Raw genomic sequence first — 12,149 nt, forward strand, 5'->3', positions numbered from 1 at the left:
CCACACAGAAGCGCAAACAGAAAGAGAAATAAAATGCGAGAAAAGAGAGAGTGCGAGAAAGAGAGAGAAAACCGTGAAGAATCTCTTCTGATATGGGTAGTTCAGCCGACGGAGAGGATTTCTCAGTGGTAGTTCTGGCGTCCGATCTGGGCGTAGACGCGCGGCCCTTTTTGGCGAACCAAGACAGAGAGATTGAAGAGCAAGAGAATTGGTACGACTGCCCTCAGAACCTTATCTCCGACGAGGACTTTTCCGATCTCGAGCTTTTGCAGTTCTTTCGTGTCCAGGGCCATGACAAGTCTGGAAATCGTATTTTCCGCATCGTCGGAAAATATTTTCCCGGTAAACAAACAGATCCTTACACTCCTTATTTGCTATTAATAGTATGTGAATTGTTATTGTTTGGTTAAATTAGTTGATTAAATGAGAACTGATTTCTTAGCTGAAATGCAAAATTTTAGCTCTCCGTATCTGATTAAACTGCTAATTGGCATATCCTAGTTTATTTGGCATCTGGGTTTGGTTTTCGAAAATTTTCTGGGTTTGTTTGGGTAAATTGTAAATTGTAATTGGTAATTTTGGTTTGTTCTTTCAAGTTAAACCTTTGGCCTCGTTTTGTGTTTAGGATTGGATCGGAATGGATAACCGGCCGTATTAAAGATACGTTGAAGGAATAAATGAAAAATAGTGCCCAGCTTGGAGGTTGGGGGTGGATTAATTCTTAAGGGAACTTATCCTTCCAATCCACCCAAAATGGTGGGATTAGAAGGAATAAGCTTCCTTTATGTGCAATCCCCTTCTAATCACCCTCCAAATAAAAAGTCATTCATCGCTTCCGTCCTTCAATATACCATAATATTGTGGGTGTCGATTCCAATCCAATCCTAGAGGCCAAATGAGACCTTTACTTTTATATATCTTGTTCGGTCTACCAGTTTAGTTTCATTGTTATACTTTTTTTCTCTTTGTATTTCTTCTGTTTGTTTGTAAGGGGCATCCTGTAAGAAATGGTTTAGTATTGAATTGTTTTGTGTATGCCGAGAGGAAGGTAACTGTGATCATTAAGCTTGGGTAAAGAACAATGCGGGTTAAAATGACTGTATGTTCTTGAAATATGTAAAATCTAAACACGAAATGGTTATCAAATGGGCCCTTCAGCTTACTAAAATTGTGCAGTGTCGAATGGTGAAATTCTTATGTTTTGAATAGCCTGTATAGCATAAACCACCATTCCCCATAATTCAAGCAGAACAAAGTGGGTTTGAGTTTTTACATTAGTGGGAAATTGAAGAGAGATGACTAGATGATTTCTAAAGGCTAGGTCTCCCATCTTGTACTCTACCTATAAGTGCTTACTTTTGGGATTTTTGCAAACAGTTAATTCAAGGTGTGGGGCTAAGCTAAGTGGCTGGTATTGGACACATACACTGTTGTTAGTTGAGTAACTCAAGCTTTAGATTCTGAGAGTATTTCAAGATCAGGTCTGGGAGGAGCAAATTGAGTTAAATTATCCTACATCCTGCATACATTTGCAATTGCATCCCTTTGTTGACGACGTTGTAGCACCTTGTGTTTTCTTCCAACGTGACTTTTTTCGGATCAATTGCTTTTGAATTTTGTATTGGCAGGAAAATAATTAATTCACAATCTTTTGGTTTATTTGCCTTATTCTACTTTTGGTGCCGCACGTGACAATTGTTTAATTATCCGATTATCTGTCTGCAGCTCCAGTTGTTAGTGCAGACCGGCTGAAGAGGTATATATTCCACAAATTATGCAGTGAGGTCCCAGAAGGGCTATACTCCATTGTTTACATGCATAGTACTGTGCAAAAGGAAGATAACTCCCCTGGCATAACTATCTTGCGGTGGCTTTATGAAGACCTTCCATCATACTTGAAGGACAGGCTTCAAGTTGTGTACTTTGTTCACCCTGGGCTCCGATCAAGACTTGTCTTTGCCACTCTTGGCCGATTTTTCTTAACTGGAGGGTGAGTATTTCATAAATTTTGGATATAATTTAACAATAATAATGTCTTATTAATATAAGAATAGATTAACTAAATGAATGAAAATGAGAGATAGTGGATTAGACTGATTAGTATTTTATTACGATGACAGGTCTCCTGACTTTGCTAATTAGTAAATACTGTCTTGAAACCTGGTGACTATTTAGTTCAGTGAACTGAAAATTTAGACATTTCTGGCTTTGATATGTGTAAGATAGAATCATTTTGGCGTCTGATGTTAATCTTCTTTGAGTGACTGCCGTTATTTTGGTTTTCTTAGTGGGAAAAGGCTTTGTTGTTGTTGGTGTCGGTTCACAAGACCTTGAGGCTTGAAGTAACGCTCTAGTTTGTAGTCATGTAGATTAAACCCCAGTTTTCCTCAAAGGTTTTACTTCCTAAATATATAATTTCTCAAGTGAATTTGTGTCAATAAGTGAGTTTATCTTTGGAAATTGAGAGGCATGATGCTGAACTTGATACACTGTTCTTAAAAAATTATTTATGTGCAGCCTATATTGGAAAATCAAGTATGTAAGCCGGCTGCAGTACCTATGGGATGATATAAAGAAAGGAGAGGTCGAGATTCCTGAATTTGTCAAAAATCATGACGATGTTCTTGAGCATAGACCACTAACAGATTATGGCATCGAACCGGACCCTCTTCACATGCTTGAGGCTCCATCAACAGCCTACTCATTTGGAAGGTATGAGGAGAGATGGACGTCAAGAGAGTATATGTCGTAATTTGGTACTTTGTAAACTGCCCTTCCCTAGTAATTTGGGTTCAGGCATCAATAAGCTTGGTTTGAGAAGTAGCTATCATATATATGCATATGCTTTGTACAGAAGAATACTCTGATGTTGTGTTGAGTTAACTTATATTTGCTTGTTGCTTCTAGGCCTTGTTTCGTTTTTTTCCTTTTTCTCTCCTAGATAGCTTATCCTTGTTTTGTTTTGTTTTATTTATGCCAATGTGTTCGGTAGGTTCTTTTAGATAGTGTTCCTTTTCTTGATATCAAGTACGATATTCCCTACAAATTTTGAAATGAACCCGGGTCGGATTTGGTAAACTCAGGTTGGATCTGGGTCCGAGTTGGTTTGCGGATCCAGGTTTGGATCCAAATTTTGGTTATCGGGTCGGGTTGACCCCGTCCCAGTCGCGGGGCCAATCGTCGGTTTCTGGGGATTTAGGCCGGGATATTTCCCGAGCTCCAATTTGGGTTCAAATCTTAACCGTTTTCTACATACTATATATGGATTTGAAGCTATGGAAATGTAAATTAGGAATATACCAATATGGGGTCAAGTTGTGGCCGGAAACTGCTGAAAAATGGCCTGCAACCCTGCTGACTCTCGCCAGAATCTGGGAAAATAGTTTCCCAGAGTTAATTTCATATTAATCCTTCACCAAAACAAGTATCTATCATTTGAAATTTACTCTAGACCACAAGGAAGGAAAACTAAGGAATTCTCGTGGCTTACCTTCACCGAAGTCGTCGAGAATTCACCGTGAGTCGTCGGAAGAAAAGTGAATAATGGCCTCTCCCACTGTTGGGATTGGCTTGGTTCGACACGGGGAAGAAAATGACGATGATGGTGCTGGCCTTGGTTGGGGTAGTGCAGCTTGCCAGAGTTGGTGAGGCAAGGTGGTGGTGTCGGTGTTGTTGTAGAGAAGGACGAGAGAGAGTTAGAGTGAGAGAAAAGGAGGGTCCTGAGAGATGGGGGTAAAGAGACGCGGCAAAAGAGGATATGGGAGTTTGAGTGTGGGTCCCACAGGCCACAAAAAATGGATTTGGATCCTAGCCGGATCCTCTCCTTGGGGATCATAAGAATCAACAAACATGGACCGTTGATAAAAAATTGTGAGGCCATAATTTTTTTCTTTTTTATATTTTTCACGCAAAACGATGATACTTCACTTTTAAAAATATAAAAAACATTTAATTGGGACTGTACGATTTTTTATCAACGGTCCGTGTTCGTTGATTTCTAGAATCTCCAGAGAGAGGATCTGGCGAGGATCCAAATCCACAAAAAATCCCACGAGAAATTATTAAATTAATCAAGGACCAAAACTCTAAAATGCAAAAATACTAAAGTAGCCTCATGCTCGTAATTTCGTAAAATTTTAACCATAACTTCGATTTCAATTCTGCTTGCACCCACACGTTTATAGCAACGAGTACTACAGAAATACAGTAAAATAGTAGCTCATACGCGTCACGAAATGATGGTCAACAAAAGTCAACAATCTTGCCTCTCGGGGCATTTTGTTCACTTAACTCTTTCAGAATTAAAATATTGTAAAATCAGGGATGGGTCCTAACAGAAATTCTGGTCTAAATTTGCCCTGGAAATGAGTTTTGAGTTAAAACTCATATTTACCCCAAGGGTTGGAGTAAGTTGGGGTAAGTTTAGAACCTAAACTTTAAGTTTTACTCTAAGGGTTGGAGTAGGTCTTAAGCTTATTGTATTTTGTCAGAACTTTTTTGTTGGGGGGGGGGGGGGGGGGGTGGGGTGGGAATCAAGTATGCCACCAACACCTTATTATGGTGATCATTAGAAGTGACACTAAACCATTGTTACCACCTTAACCATTATTGTCACAACCATTACCTCCCACCACTATCACCGTCACCACGACCATGAATATAATATTATAAAGTAATATAAAATGAAGCCTATGACAATATTTTATATTAAACAAGATTAAATCTACTTTAATCTAAATCTAAATTATGAACTATCAAATTAAATATCTCGATTCATATTTTATCGATTACATTGAATTCGAATTGAAATAAATGAAAATGAGATGGGCAAGAATTAAAAGTTATGGACGTGGGTGCATAACTAGAAATTTTGGTCTAATAAAAGATCCAAATCCAAAAGAAAAACCCATATCTTATTGACCTACCGCATTCACTCGGAGGAAGATAATGTAGCAATAATCTCTTAATTTTAACTTAATTTGAGTAATGGTTTCTTTACTAAAAATTCATGATCATTGGTTCTTTAACTCATAAAATGTGCATATATAGTCATTTTCCTCAACTCTGTTAGAACTTTCGTCAAAATAAGTCACGTGTCACGCATGAGGCTAAATCAAGGGGCAAGTATGGAAAACCAAATAAAAAAAATTGTAACAATTGTCCCTCAACTTTAACCTAATTGATGAAATGGTCCCTCAATGTCAACTTATTTGGAGCAATGATTCCTCAACATTAACTGAATTATAGCAATGATCTTTTAATTTTAATCAAATTGTTGTAATGGTCATTCTAACATGATTCATTTTGACGGAATTCTAATGGAATTGACAAAAAATGACTATAACTGCATATTTTGATAAGTTAAGGAATCAAAGTTATAAAATTTTAATTAAAAAACTATTACTCTCATTGAGTTAAAAATTGATATCCTATTGCTACAATGACGTACCCCAAAAAAGAAATATAAATATTGTTTGAAAAAACGAAAATAAAGAAAGAAACACAGAAGAAGCAAAAAACGAAACGAAAAAAAATGCTGAGAGCTCTCAGTCTCAGACGCTCTGTCCAGTCCCTCCACGACCACAACCATCTGAGAGCATTCGCTTCCACCACCGTCCCGCAAAACCCACTGACCCAAGTAAGCTCCACACGCGCATTATCCACTCTCTCATCGCCGTCACCGCCGGCACCGCCGGCACCATCTTCCTCAGCCTCCGAGCTCCGCAAGTACTTGGGCTACACCGCCCTCGTCCTGTTCAGCGCCGCCGCCACCTACTACTCCTTCCCTTTTCCCGAAAACGCCAAGCACAAAAAAGCCCAGATTTTCCGGTATGCTCCGCTGCCGGAGGATCTCCACACCGTCTCCAACTGGAGCGGGACCCACGAGGTCCAGACCCGGGTTTTCCACCAGCCCGAAACGCTTGAGGAGCTGGAAAAGGTTGTTAAGGATGCCCACGAGAAGAAATCCCGGATTCGGCCTGTTGGGTCGGGATTGTCGCCGAATGGGATTGGATTGTCCAGGGCTGGTATGGTCAATCTGGCGCTGATGGATAAGGTTTTGGAGGTGGATAAGGAGAAGAAGAGGGTGAGAGTGCAGGCTGGGATAAGAGTGCAGCAGTTGGTGGATGGGATTAAGGAACATGGGATTACTCTGCAGAACTTTGCCTCCATTAGGGAGCAGCAGATTGGTGGCATTTTGCAGGTGGGTTTTGCTTTCATATTGGGATTTATCTGTAAACTTATTTTTTATTTTTTATTTTTTGAGTCGAAACGATAGCGGTTTTATCTGTAGTTTGCTCCTACATTAATCAGTAAAGTTAGATGGATATGAACTTAGGTCTGTTTCAGCTTTGTATTTTGATGATTTAAAAAAGAGAGGATCAGTTATCTAGTTAATATACAGAGAGGTATTAGGGGATTTTGAATCTTTCTAAATAGTTATGAGTCGATGTTGCTCATATGTTTGTAGGTTGGTGCACATGGCACGGGTGCAAGATTGCCTCCGATGGATGAGCAGGTGATCAGCATGAAACTGGTCACACCTGCTAAGGGAACAATAGAAGTTTCTAAAGAGAAAGATCCAGAGCTGTTTTATTTAGCCCGCTGTGGCCTTGGTGGCCTTGGAGTGGTTGCTGAAGTCACCATCCAATGTGTTGATAGACAGGAGCTTGTGGAGCACACTACTGTTTCAACCATGGCAGAGATCAAGAAAAATCATAAGTAACTCTTTATTGCTTTCATTGGTAGAATTATCAATTTGTATTCCACTCAGAAAAATAAGTACATAAATATCTCCTGAGTAACACTTACAAATTGCAACTAGTTGATGGGAAGCTGAAAAGTATTGAGTGAGCCAACAATCTAATAAAATTTGATAATAGGGGTTTACACATTTTTTATGGATGGCGAAAACAATTGGGATTAAGTGCTGGAAGATAATTGAATTGTTTTCTCAAAGTTGTTTGATTGTATTGGTTGGTAATGTGATACCTTGACTGGATTTCATCTTTTAAACTCGAGCAATACGATGTGGTGAAAACTAGAAACTGTTGATCACTGCACACACCAAAATTGCTTGTGGCTCTTAAATCTCAGAAGTCATTGATAAGTGAGGCTTAGCTGCAATACTCTCTCTCTCTCTTGATTGGTATAGGATCTGTTTGTTTACGGAATCTTTTTCTTTCCATCCCCAGGAAATTGCTATCCGAGAATAAACATGTGAAGTACCTTTACATTCCATATACCGACACTGTTGTGGTTGTGAAATGTAACCCTGTATCAAAATGGAAGGGTCCCCCGAAGTTCACACCCAAATATAGCAGTGCTGAAGCCATACAGCACGTTCGAGATCTCTACAGGGAATGCCTCCAGAAGTACAGGTAAATTGTTCTCTGTTCTTGATCGATCATCTAATCTAGAAATATACTCTCTTGTGGAGCTGAAGGACAATAAAGTGATGATACTAGTTCTGTTCAGCCCCTTATAAGCATACATGCCAAATGTCTATCCTTCCTTTTATCAATTTTATCTTTCCTTAATCCTCATATTCTATTGGCTTGGAAAACGTTGCAAGTGCGATCAAATAAAGACATCAAAGTACTACTAGAGCTATATAGCATAATAGGGAACAAATTTTTTTTCATCATGTTCTTAAATGACTGCTCACTTTTGCTTTCTTTCTCTGTTTCAATTTCATTGACTTTGCAATTCTGTTTTCTTATTACTGGGTTTTGAGAGACTGCTTATAAACTAGTAAGAACATTCTCATAGTAACTAATATAGACACATAAACTTGTACCCCAGTAAGCATGGTTAAACTTGGTTGGGATTTGTTTAACCAAGATATACCGAGGTCATGAAATCCCATCTAATGGAACATTGTATGCTGGTTGGTGGGAACCTTTAACTTAAGGTTCATTAGTAAAATGAAGAACTACGAATATCAGAGCTCAAGTATTTGATTCAATGAGAGCGTCTGTTTACAGGATGCACGCATATTATAGTAGGCAACTGTATCATTCTAAACCACAACTGACCCTCCAGTTGGCTAATGAAAAACTTCTAACAATCCTTGTCTACTAGGTCAACACTAGCATTCTACTTGTCATTCTAATTCGAAACTGACCCGCAATTGGCTATTACATAATTAATGAAACCCCCTTCACCATACATAGACATATAAATGAACCCTCCCTCCTATATTTAGATAAAAGAACTCAACTATACTTTTTCCAAAACCTACACCAATTTACTTGGGGATCATTTTTGTGAGGAAACCTTAGAAGTGATAGTTTTAAGTTTTCAAAGATTGAGAGGATGATAGGAGATTGGATGGTTGGAAGAATGATTTTGTTTTATTTTACTTTCTTTCCATAAGAAAGGAGGAGGCTAATTTAGTAGAATCATTTCTGGAAAGAATTTCCATTTATTATTCGTCTTTGTTTTGAGTCCCAAGGAAAGTGGTGGATTAGTTATGAGAGATTTTATTGGGAAGAGTAGTAGGCTTGCTTGGTTAGTTGGAACTCCGTTTCTCAACCTCAATCACAACGGGTTTGACCTTGGAGAATATTTGATGTGAGGAATATTTCTTTCTAGTCAGTTGGTTTTTGGGATTTCTTTCATAGCAGAACTCTTTGTGGCAAAATCAGACAAAAAGGTTATATGAATTGCATGAAAACAGTTAGACTTATTCAGGGTCTGATGTGGTGACTTCTAAGACCATCTCCAACCGAAGGGTACAGAGGGCCGAAAATAGCTTGAAAACTGTCTCCAACCGAGGGCCAGGCCAAAGGGCTTATGGGCCCCACTGGACAAGAAAGGGCCAAAGGGCCAACCGGCCGGCCCAAAGCAGCCAGCTAGCCAACCCCCGGGCCAGACTAGAATTCAAATTGCAACGTCTAGCTAGCTGATGTCAGCTAGCCGTTACTTTTTAATTTTTTTTTTTTACAAAATTTTTAAATTTTTTTTTTTCCTTCCTAAGCCATTAAACAACATTAAATTAAATTAAGTAACATGAAACAACATTAAATAACATTAAGTTGTTGTAGTTTTTAAATATAAGTTGTAGTTTTTAAATTTAAGTTGTTATAGTTTTTAAATTTAAATAATAAATTATGTTTGGCCCTATGGCCCTTTGGCCCTTGGTTGGAGACAGGTTTTTGTGACAGGGCTAAAACGAGCCCTATGGCCCTTTGGCCCTCGGTTGGAGATGGTAAGAAAATGGCCCTGCACTGTTCATTAAAATATTAATTTCTTGGAGGGCCAGACCCTCCTTCAGTTGGAGATGGTCTAAGTGTCCTTGGGAGGCTTTTTCTTGAGAATATCATGACCGCATCTTTCATTAAAATTTGATGGTGGATTCCCTTTGATTCAATCCTTAATCTTGTTTTCTTACCTTGGAAAAGATAAAAGGTCTTGGTTCTTGAATTCTTTGGGTTTTCTAGTAAAAGCACTTCTTTGAGAATTTGATTGATGGCTCATTTTGTTTCCTATCAGGGAAACAATATAGAATTTTATTGACAGTTTCATTATTTCATTATCAGATTTTAGGGTTTATGGTTCATTGTTTCATATAAAAAAGCACCTCTGTGCTGTTATGTTGATTCATCTGTGCATTGCAGTTAACTATTTACACGTTACTTGCAGGGTAGTTCCAGATAAGAGTGAAGTAGACATGAATGAGCTCTCATTTACTGAGTTAAGAGATAAACTACTTGCCCTAGATCCTCTTGACAAAGATCACGTTGCAAAGGTTAACCAAGCTGAGGCTGAGTTCTGGAAGAAGTCGGAGGGATACAGAGTGGGATGGAGTGATGAAATTTTGGGCTTTGATTGTGGTGGTCAACAGTGGGTCTCAGAGACTTGTTTTCCAGCAGGAACCCTTGCCAAACCAAGCATGAAAGACCTTGAATACATAGAAGGTGTAAAGCAGCTCATCGAGAAGAATGAGATACCTGCACCTGCTCCAATAGAGCAGCGCTGGACCGCCTGCACTAAGAGCCCCATGAGTCCAGCTTCAAGCACAAGAGAGGATGATATATTTTCATGGGTAATTTCATGAACCAATTTTTCCCATATATCTCTTGAGTTAATTCTTCCACTTAGTGGGAAAAGGCTTTGTTGTTGTTGTTGTTGTTGTATCTCTTGAGTTAATTCTTATCCATCTTTGAATCGGAAAGCTGTAAGAAAGTAGTATTAAAAGATGAATCAGTTGTCGAGCCTGCATACAAGAATTTTTTAAGTGATACCTGAGGCTTTGGATTTTTTTTATTTTTTACATGATTAAGCAAAGCTTGATATATTAATTGGTGGGAAAAATCTTGCGGGGTTTAGCATTAGGATATCCCCTTTAGGTTTAACTGAGAGTTAGTGACGATGTTTGTGCTGATTACTGGTGTTTGTGTCATGGTCCTAAGAGGAACTTGACATGTTTATTGAATAGGTAACACAACACGACTTGTGTAAGCTGTTAATAAAGGGATTTTAACCAGAACCCATTTACCCGTATAATCAGCCGATATCATCATCTCATTGATGACATGACATGATGCAACCCACTATATAGGTCACCATAACATGTTTACATGAATTCAACCTACTTGACTTGTATGTCGAGTTTGTATAAGAAACCAAAGTTTATCAGTAAATATAAAACTAAAAGAAAATACAAGTAAGGTGAACACGATGCTTAACTAATTCGATAACCTCAAAGAGAAATGCAGAATACACTGAATACAACACTCCTCCACCAGTCCCCAATCAAGAAAATTGTAGTTAAATATTAAACATCAAACAAGAGCATGACTCAACATGCGTACCAAGATATAAGTCATTACTCCCTGTTACACTGAGGTTCTGACACTTTTGCCTTAGATATTTAGTACTGCTTAATGAATTTTTTTTTTTTTGTCAAGTACTGGTATAAATTATAATGATTTGATGTTCATATTTTAGATCTCAATCTGGTATGGGCGACAAATAATTTGTAAAACTTTTGAGGACCATGATTCAGTATTGAGGTTACTTGACCAAAATTGAAACCCGCATCAAGTTTCAATCACATTCAGTTGCGTATGGCTTCCTTCTTTCAGCACTTTCTAATCTGCTTTAGATGCAGCCCTTGGATAGAGTTATGTTGTGGGCTTAATGGTATACATGTTCGGATAATTATTTACCTCGCTTATCAAAATGCTTTTACTGACTGCAATGCTCATATGTCAAAGCTGTTTTTAATTTTGCAACAGGTTGGTATAATCATGTACCTTCCTACAACAGATCCCCGCCAAAGGAAGGAAATTACAGAAGAGTTTTTTCACTACAGGCGACTGACCCAGACACAATTGTGGGATAAGTATTCCGCTTATGAACACTGGGCTAAGATTGAGGTACTAAATTCATCTTACGTTATTATCTTCTTAATCTCTTTATAAAAGATGTTGCCACCGTGATATTACCAAGTGCCAAATACTTTTTTTAGTTTCTGCTTTTCTTTACCCACAAAGTCAATACGTTTGAAAAGGGTCATTCAAATGCACCCTGAACAATCAATCTTTCTATGGGAACAACTAGAGTAGCATATGTGGGTTAAAATTGTGTTGACTATCAACCTCCTCTAAGGAATTCACCCATTTATCTCTGTAAATTGGCTCAATACAAGATGTTATATTTATCAAGCATTTACACGTTTGTCATGTGCAGGTTCCGAAGGACAAGGATGAACTTGCCGCTCTCCAGGACAGACTAAGAAAGCGATTTCCAGTTGATGCATACAACAAAGCTCGAAGGGAGTTGGACCCTAACAGGATCCTTTCAAATAACAAGCTGGAAAAGCTTTTCCCGTTATCAGATACCATCTGACAGCCATCCTTCATTGGTTAGTTATTCATTAGTGCTTTCTTCTACTAAAATTTGAATGCATTTTATCTCCAAACTTTTTGCCAAACCTGCCTTGAGCATCTATAACCTCAAGAATATGACTGTAAATGTAACAGGAATCTTGAGATATGGTGTGGTGTATTATTAAGATTATAGATTATGGTACAAAGCTGAAGCCTTTTTGACACAGCCTTTGTTTTCGGGTCTAGATGGCCATTGGAGAGAAGTATTGTTTCTGGAGCTTGCCTGAAAAGGTAAAATTAGGTTTCTGCACT

General features: G+C 38.3%; 2 protein-coding genes across 3 annotated transcripts; both read left to right on the plus strand.

Moving 5' to 3' along the window:
* The first annotated feature begins 45 nt into the window (after positions 1-45).
* Positions 46-3,001, plus strand: LOC137745626 (uncharacterized). Its single transcript, XM_068485610.1, has 3 exons — positions 46-342; positions 1,726-1,990; positions 2,518-3,001. Exons 1-3 carry the CDS (start codon positions 93-95, stop codon positions 2,750-2,752), a joined length of 750 nt encoding a protein of 249 aa, XP_068341711.1. The 5' UTR covers positions 46-92; the 3' UTR covers positions 2,753-3,001.
* A 2,509-nt stretch (positions 3,002-5,510) lies between these two features.
* LOC137745111 (L-galactono-1,4-lactone dehydrogenase, mitochondrial-like) lies at positions 5,511-12,043 on the plus strand. 2 transcript variants are annotated; one of them, XM_068484993.1, is made up of 7 exons: positions 5,511-6,202; positions 6,470-6,720; positions 7,194-7,379; positions 9,646-10,048; positions 11,244-11,384; positions 11,698-11,872; positions 11,991-12,043. In XM_068484993.1, exons 1-6 carry the CDS (start codon positions 5,534-5,536, stop codon positions 11,854-11,856), a joined length of 1,809 nt encoding a protein of 602 aa, XP_068341094.1. In that variant the 5' UTR covers positions 5,511-5,533; the 3' UTR covers positions 11,857-11,872; positions 11,991-12,043. The 2 variants fall into 2 exon arrangements, with proteins under 2 accessions (XP_068341094.1, XP_068341093.1); XM_068484992.1 differs by having other exon boundaries at positions 11,698-12,043.
* Positions 12,044-12,149: the final 106 nt, after the last annotated feature.

The sequence above is a fragment of the Pyrus communis genome, chromosome 9, assembly GCF_963583255.1.
Source record: "Pyrus communis chromosome 9, drPyrComm1.1, whole genome shotgun sequence".
Taxonomy (NCBI): domain Eukaryota; kingdom Viridiplantae; phylum Streptophyta; class Magnoliopsida; order Rosales; family Rosaceae; genus Pyrus; species Pyrus communis.

Excerpts from the sequence above, each read along its gene's own strand:
- LOC137745626 (XM_068485610.1), top strand. The coding sequence starts at position 93 with ATGGGTAGTTCAGCCGACGGAGAGGATTTCTCAGTGGTAGTTCTGGCG. Across the intron at positions 343-1,725 it reads CGTCGGAAAATATTTTCCCG|CTCCAGTTGTTAGTGCAGAC; the intron begins GTAAACAAACAG and ends ATCTGTCTGCAG. Across the intron at positions 1,991-2,517 it reads CGATTTTTCTTAACTGGAGG|CCTATATTGGAAAATCAAGT; the intron begins GTGAGTATTTCA and ends ATTTATGTGCAG.
- LOC137745111 (XM_068484992.1), top strand. The coding sequence starts at position 5,534 with ATGCTGAGAGCTCTCAGTCTCAGACGCTCTGTCCAGTCCCTCCACGAC. Across the intron at positions 10,049-11,243 it reads AGGATGATATATTTTCATGG|GTTGGTATAATCATGTACCT; the intron begins GTAATTTCATGA and ends ATTTTGCAACAG. Across the intron at positions 11,385-11,697 it reads AACACTGGGCTAAGATTGAG|GTTCCGAAGGACAAGGATGA; the intron begins GTACTAAATTCA and ends TGTCATGTGCAG.